The sequence below is a fragment of the Pelophylax lessonae genome (genome assembly GCF_965119305.1).
Source record: "Pelophylax lessonae genome assembly, chromosome: 9".
Taxonomy (NCBI): domain Eukaryota; kingdom Metazoa; phylum Chordata; class Amphibia; order Anura; family Ranidae; genus Pelophylax; species Pelophylax lessonae.
In genome coordinates this window covers 36656908-36672905 of record NC_138776.1, presented here as the reverse complement: position 1 = coordinate 36672905, position 15998 = coordinate 36656908, and the positions used below count along the sequence as shown (strand labels likewise).

Here is a 15998-nt window from a genome sequence, read left to right as displayed (position 1 = left end):
AAGTGGTTAATAAAGGCAATTGTTTATGATACAAAGTTGTTTAGCAAATAAATGTCACTCTGTTCAGGTTTACATCTCCTTTAAGTAAATATTCCATGATGGAATTTTAATGAGGTGCAGCTGTGATGGAATAGATAATAAGCGGTTGGGGCTTCTGTACTGTGTTGTACAACACCGCGGTGTATGTTTCTTTATAAATAAGATGTAACCCCCCCCCCCCCCGACGTTCTATTAATTTAGGCAGCCATGCTACATTATTGGCATGTATTAGGGTTAGGCGCTGGAGCGTTGCCTGCGATCCGGGACCACAATCCTCCGCTTTGGACGGCCTCCATAGGAGAAGGCCTGGAATAAAGTGCTGAGCTGTGCTGGAACCCCCGGGAATATTGCCATGGAAACAGAGCGAGACAGACGCAGCCAGAGAGACGAGAGGGGAGGAAAGGCGTTCAACCTTGAGCTAGCGGGGATCTCTTCTGCAGGATTTGATCACAGTGAGAGTTAGATTACACTTAATCGCCATTTATACGTATTTAACCCCCATGCGTGTTGCAGCGCCCGGATCGTGTTGCAAAGAGGAGGCCCGCGCCAAGCTGGCCATTGTCTCCGGTACTCCTGGGGTTACAGCATCCTGAATTATGTCCATTGGGATCCTGAACGTTGCTGCTTTTTTAAATCCCCCCCCCCCCCCATTTATACGTATTTAACCCCCATACGTTTTGCAGCGCCAGGATCGTGTTGCAAAGAGGAGGCCCGCGCCAAGCTGGCCATTGTCTCCGGTACTCCTGGGGTTACAGCATCCTGAATAATGTCCATTGGGATCCTGAACGTTGCTGCTTTTTTAAATCCCCCCCCCCCCCCATTTATACGTATTTAACCCCCATACGTGTTGCAGCGCCTGGATCGTGTTGCAAAGAGGAGGCCCGCGCCAAGCTGGCCATTGTCTCCGGTACTCCTGGGGTTACAGCATCCTGAATTATGTTCATTGGGATCCCGAACGTTGCTGCTTTTTTAAATCCGCCCCCCCTCCCCACGTAGGATCTTTTAGTCTGGTTGCAATATTGTGTTTAACATCTTTGCCCTTTTTTTCTTTTTTTTTACAATAGACATCACGATGGACCCAGCAGCTCCTGCCACCCGTATGACCTCCTCCTTCACCATCAACATCTCCACTCCCTCCTTCTACAACCAGCCCAAGAAGTTTGCCCCCGTGGTGCCCCCCAAGCCCAAGGTGAACCCCTTCAAGGCCCCGGAAGAAGCAGAGCCCAAGAACGCCTCGGCGGGGTCCCTGGAAGGCCCCGGCATCAAGGCTTTCCTAGGAAAAGTTGGAGAGTTCCCGCCCGCGGCGCCATCTAGTGGAGAGCAGGAAGGTGAGGGAAACATCTGTTGGTGGTGTTCGGAGGGAGAAGATTGTTTGTGACATTGTATCTGTTTACTGAGCATGTTTTCCCGGAGGAATGCGTAGGAAGCTGATTTTCAGATTGCGTGTTTTCTGGAATGGGTATGACGTGTTGTGGTTGGGGCTGCGTTAACCCTTGGCGTAATCAGCGGCACGACTTAGAAGGAGCTGCTTAGTGTGAGGTCAGAGTCATCAGGCATCGTTTACACAGGAGGCAGGGGGGGGGGGCAGAAAGAACAGACGGTTGATCTGCGTTTTTTTTTTTATCACTCACCAGCAACCTAACGTTAGTGGTGGAAGTGTATGTAAAGGTTGCCACGGTTGCATTATGGCACGACAACATTTTATACGGCCGGTGGTACCACTATTTGGGTAAATGCAACCGTGCTGCAACTGCATCTGATGGACAGGAGGCAACATATTATCTGCTGGACGACTATCAACCAGCTACAGAAAAACAATTCACAGCGCATGGTGTATGTCAAGGTGTTAAAGCAACTGCCACTTTTTTTATTGAAAAATGGGCAACTGCCACTTTTTTATTGAAAAACGGGCAACTGACACTTTTTCTATTGAAAAACGGGCAACTGCCACTTTTTTTTATTGAAAAACGGGCAACTGCCATTTTTTTTATTGAAAAACGGGCAACTGCCACTTTTTTATTGAAAAACGGGCAACTGCCACTTTTTTATTAAAAAATGGGCAACTGCCACTTTTATTAGCAAAACTGGCAACTGCCACCTTTTTATTAGCAAAACGGGCAACTGCCACCTTTTTATTAGCAAAACGGGCAACTGCCACCTTTTTATTAGCAAAACGGGCAACTGCCACCTTTATTAGCAAAACGGGCAACTGCCACCTTTTTATTAGCAAAACGGGCAACTGCCACCTTTTTATTAGCAAAACGGGCAATTGCCACCTTTTTAAATTGTAAAACGGGCAACTGCCACTTTTTAAATTGAAAAACGGGCAACTGCCACTTTTTAAATTGAAAAACGGGCAACTTCCACTTTTTTAAATTGAAAAACGGGCAACTGACACTTTTTTTATTGAAAAACGGGCAACTGCCACTTTTTTAAATTGTAAAATGTGCAACTGCCACTTTTTTATTAGTAAAAAGGCAACTGACACTTTTTTTAAGCATCAGTATTGGAAGATACTTATCCCTCCTGTGGGACTTTGGACCAGTGCCCTCTTGAAGAGCTACGGCCACTAAGAAATCAGACGCCTTTCCAGGAGTGTTGGCTCCCTGTCTCCCCCTGCAGGACACAGTAGTGACATAGGGGCTGGTGGATAATGGCACAAGCATCGGATACAGCTGGAAGTTTTTGATGTGTACAATCTGCCAGACCTCAGCGCTGGTATTTATTAATCAGTTACATAAAGATGGAAGGGTTTACATGCAAAACCTATTTAAGAACCAATGACCTCAACACTGGGTCTCTGTGCTTCTCCATGTAATGCAGGCAGATTGTGGCCGTTGGGAGGGGTCAGTGGGTGCTGTACATAAAACATCACAGCACCCTGCCTGCCTCAGTACTCCCCTCAGGTGTCCTCAGTCCTGATGCAAGCAGTGGGCTGGCTCTTGGGAGGAGTTATGCAAATATCAAAATACCTTGATGGGGATGTCAGTGTGGAGGAGTGGGCGTTCCCAGGCAGGCTGTATTTGCATACAGACCATCCTAGGGAATGCCCACATGTGAAGGTGAATCTCCATGTTTGAAATCCAATGAATGAAGGGGGCGGGCCAGGGATAGTCAAGCTGGAGAAGAAAAGGCTAAATGATGCTGAACGTCCTCCAGCCAGTAAAGGAGGCGGGGCTCTATCTGACTTGCTGCAGCTTCTAATGCACATGGTGAGATGCTCACAGTGTGCAGTGAAATCAGAGTGAGCCATTTCTGTCCAGGGGAGGATCCGGTACAACTGTGCAAGGCTGGAGGGAAGGCCAGGGGATCAGATTTAAGCATTCTCAGGGCTGTTTCCTCCCTCTCATGGCTGAATTGAGCGGTGAGAGAGGGAAAGAGGTGAAGGATATGATGCTGGGGAATGACGGCAATCTCTGACTGTGCACAGGATTGGTTTACAAATAATGCCACCGATGCAAAAGGCCAGAATTTAGGTCAGAACGCGTCAGTGATATTGATGTTTAACTTCTTGCCGGGGTGGCTGTACGTTTTTTTTTCCTGGGGCGGCTGTACGTTTTTTTTTCCTGGGGCGGCTGTACGTTTTTTTTTTTTTTTTTTCCTGGGGCGGCTGTAAGTTTTTTTTTTTCCTGGGGCGGCTGTAAGTTTTTTTTTTTTTTTTTTTTTTTCCTGGGCGGCTGTACGTTTTTTTTTTTTTTTTTTCCTGGGGCGGCTGTACGTTTTTTTTTTTTTTTTTTTTTTTTTTTTTTTTTTTTTTTCCTGGGGCGGCTGTACGTTTTTTTTTTTTCCTGGGGCGGCTGTACGTTTTTTTTTTTTTTTTCCTGGGGCGGCTGTACGTTTTTTTTCCCTTGGGCGGCTGTATGTTTTTTTTTTTTCCCTGGAGCGACTGTACGTTGTTTTTTCCCTAGGGGGGCTGTACGTTTTTTTCCCCTTGGGCGGCTGTACGTTTTTGTTGTGGTGGTGGGGGCGGCTGTTGTTTTTGTTGTGGTGGTGGGGGCGGCTGTCATTTTTGTGGTGGTGGGGGCGGCTGTAGTTTTTGTTGTGGTGGTGGGGGTGGCTGTAGTTTGTGTTGTGGTGTTGGGGGCGGCTGTCGTTTTTGGGATGATGGGGACAGATGTAGTTTGTGTTGGGATGGTGGGGGCAGCTGTAGTTTGTGTTGTGGTGGTGGGGGCAGCTGTAGTTTGTGTTGTGGTGGTGGGGGCAGCTGTAGTTTGTGTTGTGGTGGTGGGGGCGGCTGTAGTTTGTGTTGTGGTGGTGGGGGCGGCTGTCGTTTGTGTTGTGGTGTTGGGGGCGGCTGTCGTTTTTGGGATGGTGGGGGCAGCTGTAGTTTGTGTTGTGGTGGTGCGGGCGGCTGTAGTTTGTGTTGTGGTGGTGCGGGCAGCTGTAGTTTGTGTTGTGGTGGTGCGGGCGGCTGTAGTTTGTGTTGTGGTGGTGGGGGCGGCTGTCATTTGTGTTGTGGTGGTGCGGGCGGCTGTAGTTTGTGTTGTGGTGGTGGGGGCGGCTGTAGTTTGTGTTGTGGTGGTGCGGGCGGCTGTAGTTTGTGTTGTGGTGGTGGGGCGGCTGTAGTTTGTGTTGTGGTGGTGCGGGCGGCTGTAGTTTGTGTTGTGGTGGTGGGGGCGGCTGTAGTTTGTGTTGTGGTGGTGGGGGCGGCTGTAGTTTGTGTTGTGGTGGTGCGGGCGGCTGTAGTTTGTGTTGTGGTGGTGGGGGCGGCTGTAGTTTGTGTTGTGGTGGTGGGGGCGGCTGTAGTTTGTGTTGTGGTGGTGGGGGCGGCTGTAGTTTGTGTTGTGGTGGTGGGGCGGCTGTAGTTTGTGTTGTGGTGGTGGGGCGGCTGTAGTTTGTGTTGTGGTGGTGGGGGCGGCTGTAGTTTGTGTTGTGGTGGTGCGGGCGGCTGTAGTTTGTGTTGGGGTGGTGGGGGCGGCTGTCGTTTGTGTTGTGGTGGTGGGGCGGCTGTCGTTTGTGTTGTGGTGGTGGGGGCGGCTGTAGTTTGTGTTGTGGTGGTGGGGGCGGCTGTAGTTTGTTTTGGGGTGGTGGGGGCGGCTGTAGTTTTTGTTGTGGTGGTGGGGGAGGCTGTAGTTTGTGTTGTGGTGGTGCGGGCGGCTGTAGTTTGTGTTGTGGTGGTGCGGGGGCTGTAGTTTGTGTTGTGGTGGTGCGGGTGGCTGTAGTTTGTGTTGTGGTGGTGGGGCGGCTGTAGTTTGTGTTGTGGTGGTGCGGGCGGCTGTAGTTTGTGTTGTGGTGGTGCGGGCGGCTGTAGTTTGTGTTGTGGTGGTGCGGGCGGCTGTAGTTTGTGTTGGGGTGGTGGGGGCTGCTGTCGTTTGTGTTGTGGTGGTGCGGGCGGCTGTCGTTTGTGTTGTGGTGGTGCGGGCGGCTGTAGTTTGTGTTGGGGTGGTGGGGGCGGCTGTAGTTTGTGTTGGGGTGGTGCGGGCGGCTGTAGTTTGTGTTGTGGTGGTGCGGGCGGCTGTAGTTTGTGTTGTGGTGGTGCGGGCGGCTGTAGTTTGTGTTGGGGTGGTGGGGGCGGCTGTAGTTTGTGTTGTGGTGGTGCGGGGGCTGTAGTTTGTGTTGTGGTGGTGCGGGTGGCTGTAGTTTGTGTTGTGGTGGTGGGGCGGCTGTAGTTTGTGTTGTGGTGGTGCGGGCGGCTGTAGTTTGTGTTGTGGTGGTGCGGGCGGCTGTAGTTTGTGTTGTGGTGGTGCGGGCGGCTGTAGTTTGTGTTGTGGTGGTGCGGGCGGCTGTAGTTTGTGTTGTGGTGGTGCGGGCGGCTGTCGTTTGTGTTGTGGTGGTGCGGGCGGCTGTAGTTTGTGTTGGGGTGGTGCGGGCGGCTGTAGTTTGTGTTGGGGTGGTGCGGGCGGCTGTCATGTTTCCTGTGGTAAGGGGGTGGCTGTACTTTGTTGTAGCCACAGTGCTCTAATCCTTCCACGTTTCCCATAAGCCTAGCCTAGCCCATTGTTGAACTCCCCCCTGAAGATACAAGTACCTGACAGTCCCATGACTTGCTGGCTTACATAATCCATAGCTTGTAACCAGTATGCAGATTAGATAAAGGTCAGCAATCCTTATCTGCTTACTCACTCCAGGTCAGTAACACAAAAGACTTGATTCAACAGGATCAACATGACAGCCAGGCAACCAGCATTTGCAGAATGGGAATTGACAAAGCCTCCTTGAATGTTAGGGTGAGGGTTCACTTCCAATCTCCTGAGGGCTGATTGGTGATTTGTTTAGACAGAAGATCTGTTTTAGAAGCTGCAGATCTCAGACCTCCATACTAGTTCTGGTGTTCTCAGCCTGAATGTTTATTTATCCAGGCCAACAGCTCCCATCGGAGGAATATGACACAGGTGTTCTTCTCCCTTGAAATGTCACCTGTTTTCTTTGTGGCTGTGAACACTCAGATTCTATATTGGTTTGCTGTGCCTGACACCTGTTTGGTTTGGGAGGGGTCCAATTTCCTGGAATGTCTCGAGTTTGTTGAAGAAATTCTTGTCATAACAGTAAGGGGATGGGCACTTGTAGCCATTGAGTTGGTGTGTGACCACAGTGGACAAACTTGGCTCGATGGAGAAACAGGAGGTGTAAACAGGTGCTGGAAGCCTCCGGCATCCCATTGTTAGAGACTGGGTTACTCCACTGTATTGGTTGGGTTAGCCCACTGGTGTATTGGTTGGGCTAGCCCACTGGTGTATTGGTTGGGCTAGCCCACTGGTGTATTGGTTGAGTTAGCCCACTGGTGTATTGGTTGGACTATCCCACTGGTGTATTGGTTGGGTTAGCCCACTGGTGTATTGGTTTTGCTAGCCCACTGGTGTATTGGTTTTGCTAGCCCACTGGTGTATTGGTTTTGCTAGCCCACTGGTGTATTGGTTGGGCTAGCCCACTGGTGTATTGGTTTTGCTAGCCCACTGGTGTATTGGTTTTGCTAGCCCACTGGTGTATTGGTTTTGCTAGCCCACTGGTGTATTGGTTTTGCTAGCCCACTGGTGTATTGGTTGAGCTAGCCCACTGGTGTATTGGTTGGGCTAGCCCACTGGTGTATTGGTTGGGTTAGCCCACTGGTGTATTGGTTGGGTTAGCCCACTGGTGTATTGGTTTTGCTAGCCCACTGGTGTATTGGTTTTGCTAGCCCACTGGTGTATTGGTTGGGCTAGCCCACTGGTGTACTGGTTTTGCTAGCCCACTGGTGTATTGGTTGAGCTAGCCCACTGGTGTATTGGTTGGACTATCCCACTGGTGTATTGGTTGGACTATCCCACTGGTGTATTGGTTGGGTTAGCCCACTGGTGTATTGGTTGGGTTAGCCCACTGGTGTATTGGTTTTGCTAGCCCACTGGTGTATTGGTTTTGCTAGCCCACTGGTGTATTGGTTTTGCTAGCCCACTGGTGTATTGGTTTTGCTAGCCCACTGGTGTATTGGTTTTGCTAGCCCACTGGTGTATTGGTTGGGCTAGCCCACTGGTGTATTGGTTTTGCTAGCCCACTGGTGTATTGGTTTTGCTAGCCCACTGGTGTATTGGTTTTGCTAGCCCACTGGTGTATTGGTTGAGCTAGCCCACTGGTGTATTGGTTGGACTATCCCACTGGTGTATTGGTTGGGTTAGCCCACTGGTGTATTGGTTGGGTTAGCCCACTGGTGTATTGGTTTTACTAGCCCACTGGTGTATTGGTTTTGCTAGCCCACTGGTGTATTGGTTTTGCTAGCCCACTGGTGTATTGGTTGGGCTAGCCCACTGGTGTATTGGTTGGGCTAGCCCACTGGTGTATTGGTTGGGCTAGCCCACTGGTGTATTGGTTGGGTTGTACCATTGGTATAGAGAGATTGGGTTGTGCCATTGGTGCATGGGTCAGGTTGGGTTCTCCTGTTTCTGATATAGGAAGTGAAGAAAATCTTTCAAATGGTGCACAACACTTTACATATTGTACACATCAGTCCCTACCCCCAAGAAGCTTACAATCTAAAACTGGACATACGCTATACAATATGGTTTTATAATCGCCTGCAAATTTAATAAAACTATGTAATTGAAGGAAGATCTGTATAATCAGTTTGTACAGATCTTGCACAGGAATCAATTGAGTTAATAGCTTGTCTTTGGGCTGTGGAATTAAACTGGGGTACCAGAGGAAATCCATGCAAGCACTGGGAGAACTTGCAAACTCCATGCAAATCATGTCTAACCAGGACTTGAACCGAGGACTTGATTCCAGCAAGACAGAATTAGTAGCCACTGTGTTGTCTCACTTTACTCAAAATGTGTACTTACCGAAAAGGCACATTAATTCATTTAACCCCTTGTGCAGCCCTGGAGTTGCTTTAACTGGACTGTTTTGCTTGAGAGTGGGAAGGTCTGCTTGATCACCTGACCACTTTAATTGGCTGTCACGCTGGTCATGCCAACTCTCGATCATTACTTGACAGCTCAGGTGCTGTGCTTGGAGCGAGCAGTGGCTGCGCTCTTAACATGGAAACATTGGCTGAACATTGATTTATATATGCGGAGTGCAGACATTAAGGCCCACCACACTCTTTGCCACCGCACATACGCGTTACGTGGGCAGCAAGGGGTTAAAAGACATGTAATCACTTGTTGCCAATTAATGAAGTCAGTTTTTACCCCATAATGTAATGTTAGACGGGAATTGCAGCGGCCCCATGCTGAATGAAGTTATTTTGTTTGCATGACATCCGGCTGTTCATGTAAACTGCGGCTCAGCCGCGCTCACCGTATTATGACGGTAATATTGTAATCAGGGGATCGGGGAGCCATGCAGCCGGATAATTAAGATTCATTGTCTCCCGGAGAAAGCTAAGGAGAAAATTAAAAGGGCCATTAAACCGGAAACACCAGTGACTCCAATACCAGAGATCTTCCAGTAACTGCAGTCACATTTAGAAATTGCGTGCTTCTGTAACGTCAACTAGAATTCAGCGCGCCTTTGTTTGGTGAATGGTTTAGTCCTCATTCTATTAAATAACAATTGTCAAAGTATGACAAATTCACAAAAATTATATTTTAAAATTGGCACAATTTGTTGTGTTCCAGCACAGCTTCGAAATCTTTGCAAACGACGGGAACTGTATATACATTTTCAGGTTACAGTGCCTTGCGTAAGTATTCGGCCCCCTTGAACTTTGCAACCTTTTGCCACATTTCAGGCTTCAAACATAAAGATATAAAACTTTAATTTTTTGTGAAGAATCAACAACAAGTGGGACACAGTCATGAAGTGGAACGAAATTTATTGGATATTTCAAACTTTGTTAACAAATAAAAAACTGAAAAATTGGGCATGCAAAATTATTCAGCCCCTTTACTTTCAGTGCAGCAAACTCTCTCCAGAAGTTCAGTGAGGATCTCTGAATGATCCAATGTTGACCTAAATGACAATGATGATAAATGGAATCCACCTGTGTGTAATCAAGTCTCCGTATAAATGCACCTGCACTGTGATAGTCTCAGAGGTACGTTTTTAAAGCGCAGAAAGCATCATGAAGAACAAGGAACACACCAGGCAGGTCTGAGATACTGTTGTGGAGAAGTTTAAAGCCGGATTTGGATACAAAAAGATTTCCCAAGCTTTAAACATCCCAAGCAGCACTGTGCAAGCGATAATATTGAAATGGAAGGAGTATCAATCCACTGCAAATCTACGAAGATCTGGCCGTCCCTCTAAACTTTCAGCTCATACAAGGAGAAGACTGATCAGAGATGCAGCCAAGAGGCCCATGATCACTCTGGATGAACTGCAGAGATCTACAGCTGAGGTGGGAGACTCTGTCCATAGGACAACAATCAGTCGTATACTGCACAAATCTGGCCTTTATGGAAGAGTGGCAAGAAGAAAGTCATTTCTTAAAGATATCCATAAAAAGTGTCGTTTAAAGTTTGCCACAAGCCACCTGGGAGACACCAAACATGTGGAAGAAGGTGCTCTGGTCAGATGAAACCAAAATCAAACGTTTTGGCAACAATGCAAAACGTTATGTTTGGCGTAAAAGCAACACAGCTCATCACCCTGAACACACCATCCCCACTGTCAAACATGGTGGTGGCAGCATCATGGTTTGGGCCTGCTTTTCTTCAGCAGGGACAGGGAAGATGGTTAAAATTGATGGGAAGATGGATGGAGCCAAATACAGGACCATTCTGGATAAAAACCTGATTGAGTCTGCAAAAGACCTGAGACTGGGACGGAGATTTGTCTTCCAACAAGACAATGATCCAAAACATAAAGCAAAATCTACAATGGAATGGTTCACAAATAAACATATCCAGGTGTTAGAATGGCCAAGTCAAAGTCCAGACCTGAATCCAATCGAGAATCTGTGGAAAGAACTGAAAACTGCTGTTCACAAACGCTCTCCATCCAACCTCACTGAGCTTGGGCTGTTTTGCAAGGAGGAATGGGCAAAAATTTCAGTCTCTCGATGTGCAAAACTGATAGAGACATACCCCAAGCGACTTACAGCTGTAATCGCAGCAAAAGGTGGCGCTACAAAGTATTAACTTAAGGGGGCTGAATAATTTTGCACATCCAATTTTTCAGTTTTTTATTTGTTAACAAAGTTTGAAATATCCAATAAATTTCGTTCCACTTCATGATTGTGTCCCACTTGTTGTTGATTCTTCACAAAAAATTACAGTTTTATATCTTTGTCTTTATGCTTGAAGCCTGAAATGTGGCAAAAGGTCACAAAGTTCAAGGGGGCCGAATACTTTCGCAAGGCACTGTATTTACGCCTTTTTGGGAACTTTGGGGTTTGAGGAATTCACCGAGGTTTTGCCCGTGAGTATGCCGGCTCGCACCTTCTAAAAATTCAATAAAGACTTGCAAACCGGAGTGGCAAGACTTGTTGGAAAGCTCCAGTATTAAAGTTGAACTCCTTAGAAGAAAACTGTAGCTCTGAATTAAATAATAAAGCATTAAATGCAGTCATTTTTAAATACAGGCAGTGAAAGTACTAACATTTGACCTGGTATCGGCTCTTCCAGACCTTGTACAACAGAGCTCAGATTGGGGGAGAGAAGCAGTTCAAGTAACCAGTAAGTTGTGCTGCAGTGCAAGGAGCTTGCTGATAGGAGGAGAGGGCAGAGTGATGGTGAGTTAAGCTTATCGTGGTGCTGCTTTTCGCTTACTGTCTAATCACAAACTGGGGTGGGGAGTGTTAGTATTACTTAAGGTGGGGACTGTTAGTGTTGCTTAAGGGCATAATCTGCTTATTGATAGATTAAACAATAAGGAATGCATTATAATTGCATTATATACATATTTTTGCATTGGAGTCTGGAAACAAATGCAACTGAGATTAGGAAAATACACAGGCTCCTACAGATTTTCCCACCAGCCTCAAGCCGTACGGAGGTACAGACCTTCCGTTATGTAGCTGGATGAAGTAATCCATGGACTACCGGTATAGGTAGGATGACCTCTACTGCAGGGGCGTAACCAGGGCCGCCATCAGGTCAGGGGGGTACAGCCAGTACTCCTGTATGGGGCCCCAGCACATAGGGGGGCCCAGACAGCAGGAAGATCAGTAGGATGACAGCATACCTCCCAACCTGGGCAGGACTGTCCCGCTGTACAAAGGCTTTGTTCTGGTGATAAATGTTACCTTCTAGCTCAGAAGGACCTGCAGCAGTGGGAACATTTAGAACAGCCAGGGATTGGCTAACAAACCAGCTGGGTGTGCACTATGCAGCCACCATGAGAGACTGCACCTGTCAAATTCATGCTGTGATGTCAGTAATGGGCGGGACTGCTACTCAGACCCGCCCCCTGTGTCAAGCAACACGTGCATAGGGAAGAAGGAGAAGGAAGCTATGGCAGCTAGCAACAGAAAGGTATTTTAGAAAGGTAGTCATGTGGAAGATGGGGGACCTTTGGGGAAGATAAGGGCAGAGGAGAGGTGTGTGTGTTGCAGAGGTTGTAGCAGCTGGGAAGAGGTGCAGTACAGAGGCATTTACATACATTCGGTACTATGTACAGCTTGGTATGGCACTACTCCCGATTTTTAACATTGGCCTCAATGGGAAATCTTGGTCACCTTGGTATGGCACTGCTCCCTGTCTAACATTTGCATCTATGGGAAATTTTGGTCAGCTTAGTAAGGCACTACTCCCCATCTAGCACTCTCCTGAACCCTATGCATAATACACTCCAGAACCCTGCATTCTGTATCTAGCATTCTCCTGAACGTATTCCTGCACTCTGTACATAATGCATTCCTGATCCCTGCACTCTGTACGGGGATGGGGTTGTGAATTTGTGGAGGGATTTGGGGGGTTGCGCTGTGGGGGGTGATTGGGAGGGATTTCTGCTAGGAAGAGGGATTGGGGGAGGGGGTGATAATAATATTTTGATATTTTTGGTGGAAGGGGGGGGGGCCCTGTCAGGTAGGCTGTATGGGGCCCCAGGATTTCTAGCGGCAGCCCTGGGCATAACTACAGGGGTTGCAGGGGTTGCAATTGCAACTGGGCCCCATGCTCCAGGGGGCTTGTGCGGCTCCCCTGTACACCTGGATAGGAGGGGTGCAGGGGCAGCATGTAGAGAAATCACTGTCCTCTTTTTTCCTCCTGTAGCTGCAGGAAGAAAATAGAGGAGATTGGTTCCTCTGTATGCTGCCCCCGCCACTCCTCCTATCCAGTTCACTTGTGTTCTGCTGTCTCTGTGCCCCTGTGTGTTCCCCCCCCTCCCACTGTGCTCCCTTCCCTCTCCTGCCGGCTGCTGCAGGGGTTGTGTCGCAATAGAGAACCAGGAAGGGGTCAGTAAATATGTAATTTACCAACTCCCTTCCTTTTCTGAATGGACAGAGTCATAGTCAGTCGCATTGTAAAAAAATAAAATAAAATGAGAAAAAAATAATACAATTAAATAACCAAAAAATAAAACTACTGACACCAGTGGGTGAACTTCCAGGATTACAAGGGTCACACTTGCGACCGGGCCCTGACATTCCACCCCTGTGGGGAGGCCACAATATGGCAGGAAGGGGGACCCACTGCAGAACTTGTGAAAGGGTCTCACTGCGAGACCGTAGTAAAGGGCCCCGCAACGGGAGTAAAAGGCCCCAGGATCAGTGGGAAGAGTCCCGGCCAGGGGTCTGGGGGGGGGGGCCCTTCATGGTTTCTTGCACCGGGGCCCTGAAGGTTCTAGTTACGCCTCTGCTCTACTGCACTTGTGTTCTATTGCAAACCATGAGTCTCTCTACTGCAGTGAAAATGGGACTTGTAGTTTTTCCATTCACAGATCCTGCAGGTGGAGTCATGCACAGGCATGCTGAATTTAAAAAATATACAAAATGAGGGATGTGAGCAGTTTGAGGGAGGGGGCTGCAGAATGGTACCATGTTCCATATTACACCCTAAATATGGAGGTAACATTCAACATGGTGTGAAAGGAGGAATTGGCCATCAGGTCTCCCACCCTGCCAGACATGAATGTTATGTGGCTGATCTCAGAACTGGATGGGCAGAAAAAAAAATCCACTGGCAGGTAAAATAGCTCCGATACTGTATATTCATATCACCTGTGTATTTGTCTTGTTGCAAAGATTTCTGAATCCTGAACTGGCAGTGGATGTCTGAGCAGAGATGGACATGTGGTCGGTGGCTTTTGGTCCAGAAGCCATTGGTTGGCTAGAACAGCCTTTTTCAACCAGTGTGCCCAGGCACCCTGGGGTGCCTTGAGGTTTCTTCAGGGGTGCCTTGGCTAAATGCCTAACATTTGATCAAAAATTTTATACAAACCAGCTGGTGGATGAAGCCTGCCCTCTAACAAAGCCACGGGTTTTCCCTATGCACCATTACGACTTTCTAGACACTGGCATCCTAACAACCCATGATGCCATCAGTTGATAAGGAGGATGTCTGTTGCCTCCACAGCATTCTTGTTTGACCTTCCTGTGCCCCTCTTCTCTCAGCACTGGGGTAATATTATCTGAGAGAATTAAAGGAGAAGAGAAACATAGGAATACCAGTCAGTACCAGTGTGCAAAAGTGTATTTACTTTGAAAGAATAAATCACCGCTAACGTTGGGCGTCCTACGTGTGGGTGTTGCTGGATTATGTAAAACTATTAGAATAGTTTTTTACATTTTTGAATGGGGTGCCTCAAGACTGTCCATAATTTTAAGGGGTGCCTTGACTGAAAAAAGGTTGAGAAACACTGGGCTAGAAATTCATGTTTGGTACGCAGTGTCGAGAAGAGAGATATTCATGGCAAAATTTTCAGCGTTGGCGTATTTAATTCATTTTGTGTTCCTCATCATCCAATTAATAATTCCTCCATAGTCAACATTTTTGGGTTCCTCCAGACATGACACCAACGTTGTGATGTTCTTGTATGTATGGTCCATAACTATAAAGATTTGTTTGCCAACCACCACCTGCTGATGGATCTCGTTATTGAATAATGAACTCCCTACCAAATACAACAGCATGCATAAAAGTTGGGAGAATACCTGCAAAATGTTATCTTGTCCAATGTTGGTCAAGGGCACGTCCATATTGGTTGCCACAGGGGGTCCTGAATAAGCCTGTTATCTGTGCAGTTACAGCCCCTGGGAGTTTAAATCTTGTTTTCAATTATGTTTTTTTTCCCAAGTGTTCCATTAGGAAATATATTTTCAAGGGTTCTTGAAAGTCTACTGATGACGGGGTCTTTGGTTGCAAGCAAATGTACAGAATTCAGTCTGGAGTTGTGAAGGTGCAATTTGCTATCTTGAGAAAAAATAGCAAATCCGTATTCTTTGTTTCTATACAATAATGTTAAATTGGAAAATGTTCACTGTAGAAATTGGGGGATATGCCAAGTGTGTGCTGCTGGATTCAATGGATGCTGCCACATTACGAAAAGAAGTGCATAATTTCCAGATCTCATAAAGTACAAATGATATGGAAACCATGGCATGGAGCTGAATTGTACTGGAAATGGCAAACACATAAGTAGCAATATACATAACAATATCTACTTTCCGTTATAAATGGTCTCCTTAAAGCGGTTGTAAACCCAAAAACGCAAAAAAAAAAAAAACCTGCAAGACAAAGGCATAATGAGCTAGTATGCATCGCATAGTAGCTCATTATGTATTACTTACCTTAGAATGAAGCCCCGACACGGACCCCCAGACATCGCTGCGGGCGCTGCCATGATCCCTCAGCGTCTCTTCCGGGTTCGGCGGCTCCGGAGCTGTGATTGGCCGGAGCCGCGATGACGTCACTCCCGCGCACGCGCGCGGGAGTGATTTCCCGGCAAGCAAAACTGAAGGTCCCCCCGGACCTTCAGAGCGCATGCGCCGCTCGCGTGAGCGGCTGCATGCACTGCAAATATCTCCTAAACTGTGCCGGTTTAGGAGATATTAATTGTACCTACAGGTAAGCCTTATTATAGGTTTACCTGTAGGTAAAAGTGTAAAAAAGCGGGATACTACCACTTTAAGCTTGCCATATGTGGATTAAATTTCATGTGATTCCTGCTGAATCGGCCAAAGTTTGTTCCCTGGGTGGCCCTACCAGCAACATGAAGATTCTCCCATCCACACTGTTTAGTGTGGATGAAGGAATCAAGTACATGGCCCGCTTTAGGGCGTACCTGTGCCCTGCCATACCCAAAAGTTGCATTCAGGGGAGTTACATAGTTACATAGTTTACATAGTTAGTGAGGTTGAAAAAAGACATCAGTCCATCCAGTTCAACCTATGATGTGTGTGTATGTTTGCTGCTAACCGTACATTGAATACCCCTGTACGTTGTGGTCTTTAAGGTGCCCATCTAATAGTTTTTTTGAAACTATCGATGCTCCCTGCTGATACCACTGCTTGTGGAAGAGAATTCCACGTCCCTACTGCTCTGACAGTGAAGAACCCCCTACGTATTTTAAGGTTAAACCGCCTTTCCTCTAGTTTTAGTGAGTGGCCACATGTCTTATTGTATTCCCTTTCTCTGAATAGTTTGTTCCTTATGCTGGGGTCA

At 47.4% G+C, this 15998-nt stretch overlaps 1 protein-coding gene across 1 annotated transcript in view; it reads left to right on the top strand.

Annotated features, from left to right (window-relative positions):
• The first annotated feature begins 342 nt into the window (after positions 1–342).
• ZYX (zyxin) overlaps positions 343–15998 on the top strand; it is a 42166-nt gene continuing 26510 nt past the window's right edge. Inside the window, exons 1-2 of the mRNA XM_082266712.1 lie at positions 343–491; positions 1104–1367. Of these exons, the coding sequence (XP_082122838.1) occupies positions 392–491; positions 1104–1367 (364 nt within the window). The 5' untranslated portion in view covers positions 343–391. The remainder of the gene's footprint in view (positions 492–1103; positions 1368–15998) is intronic.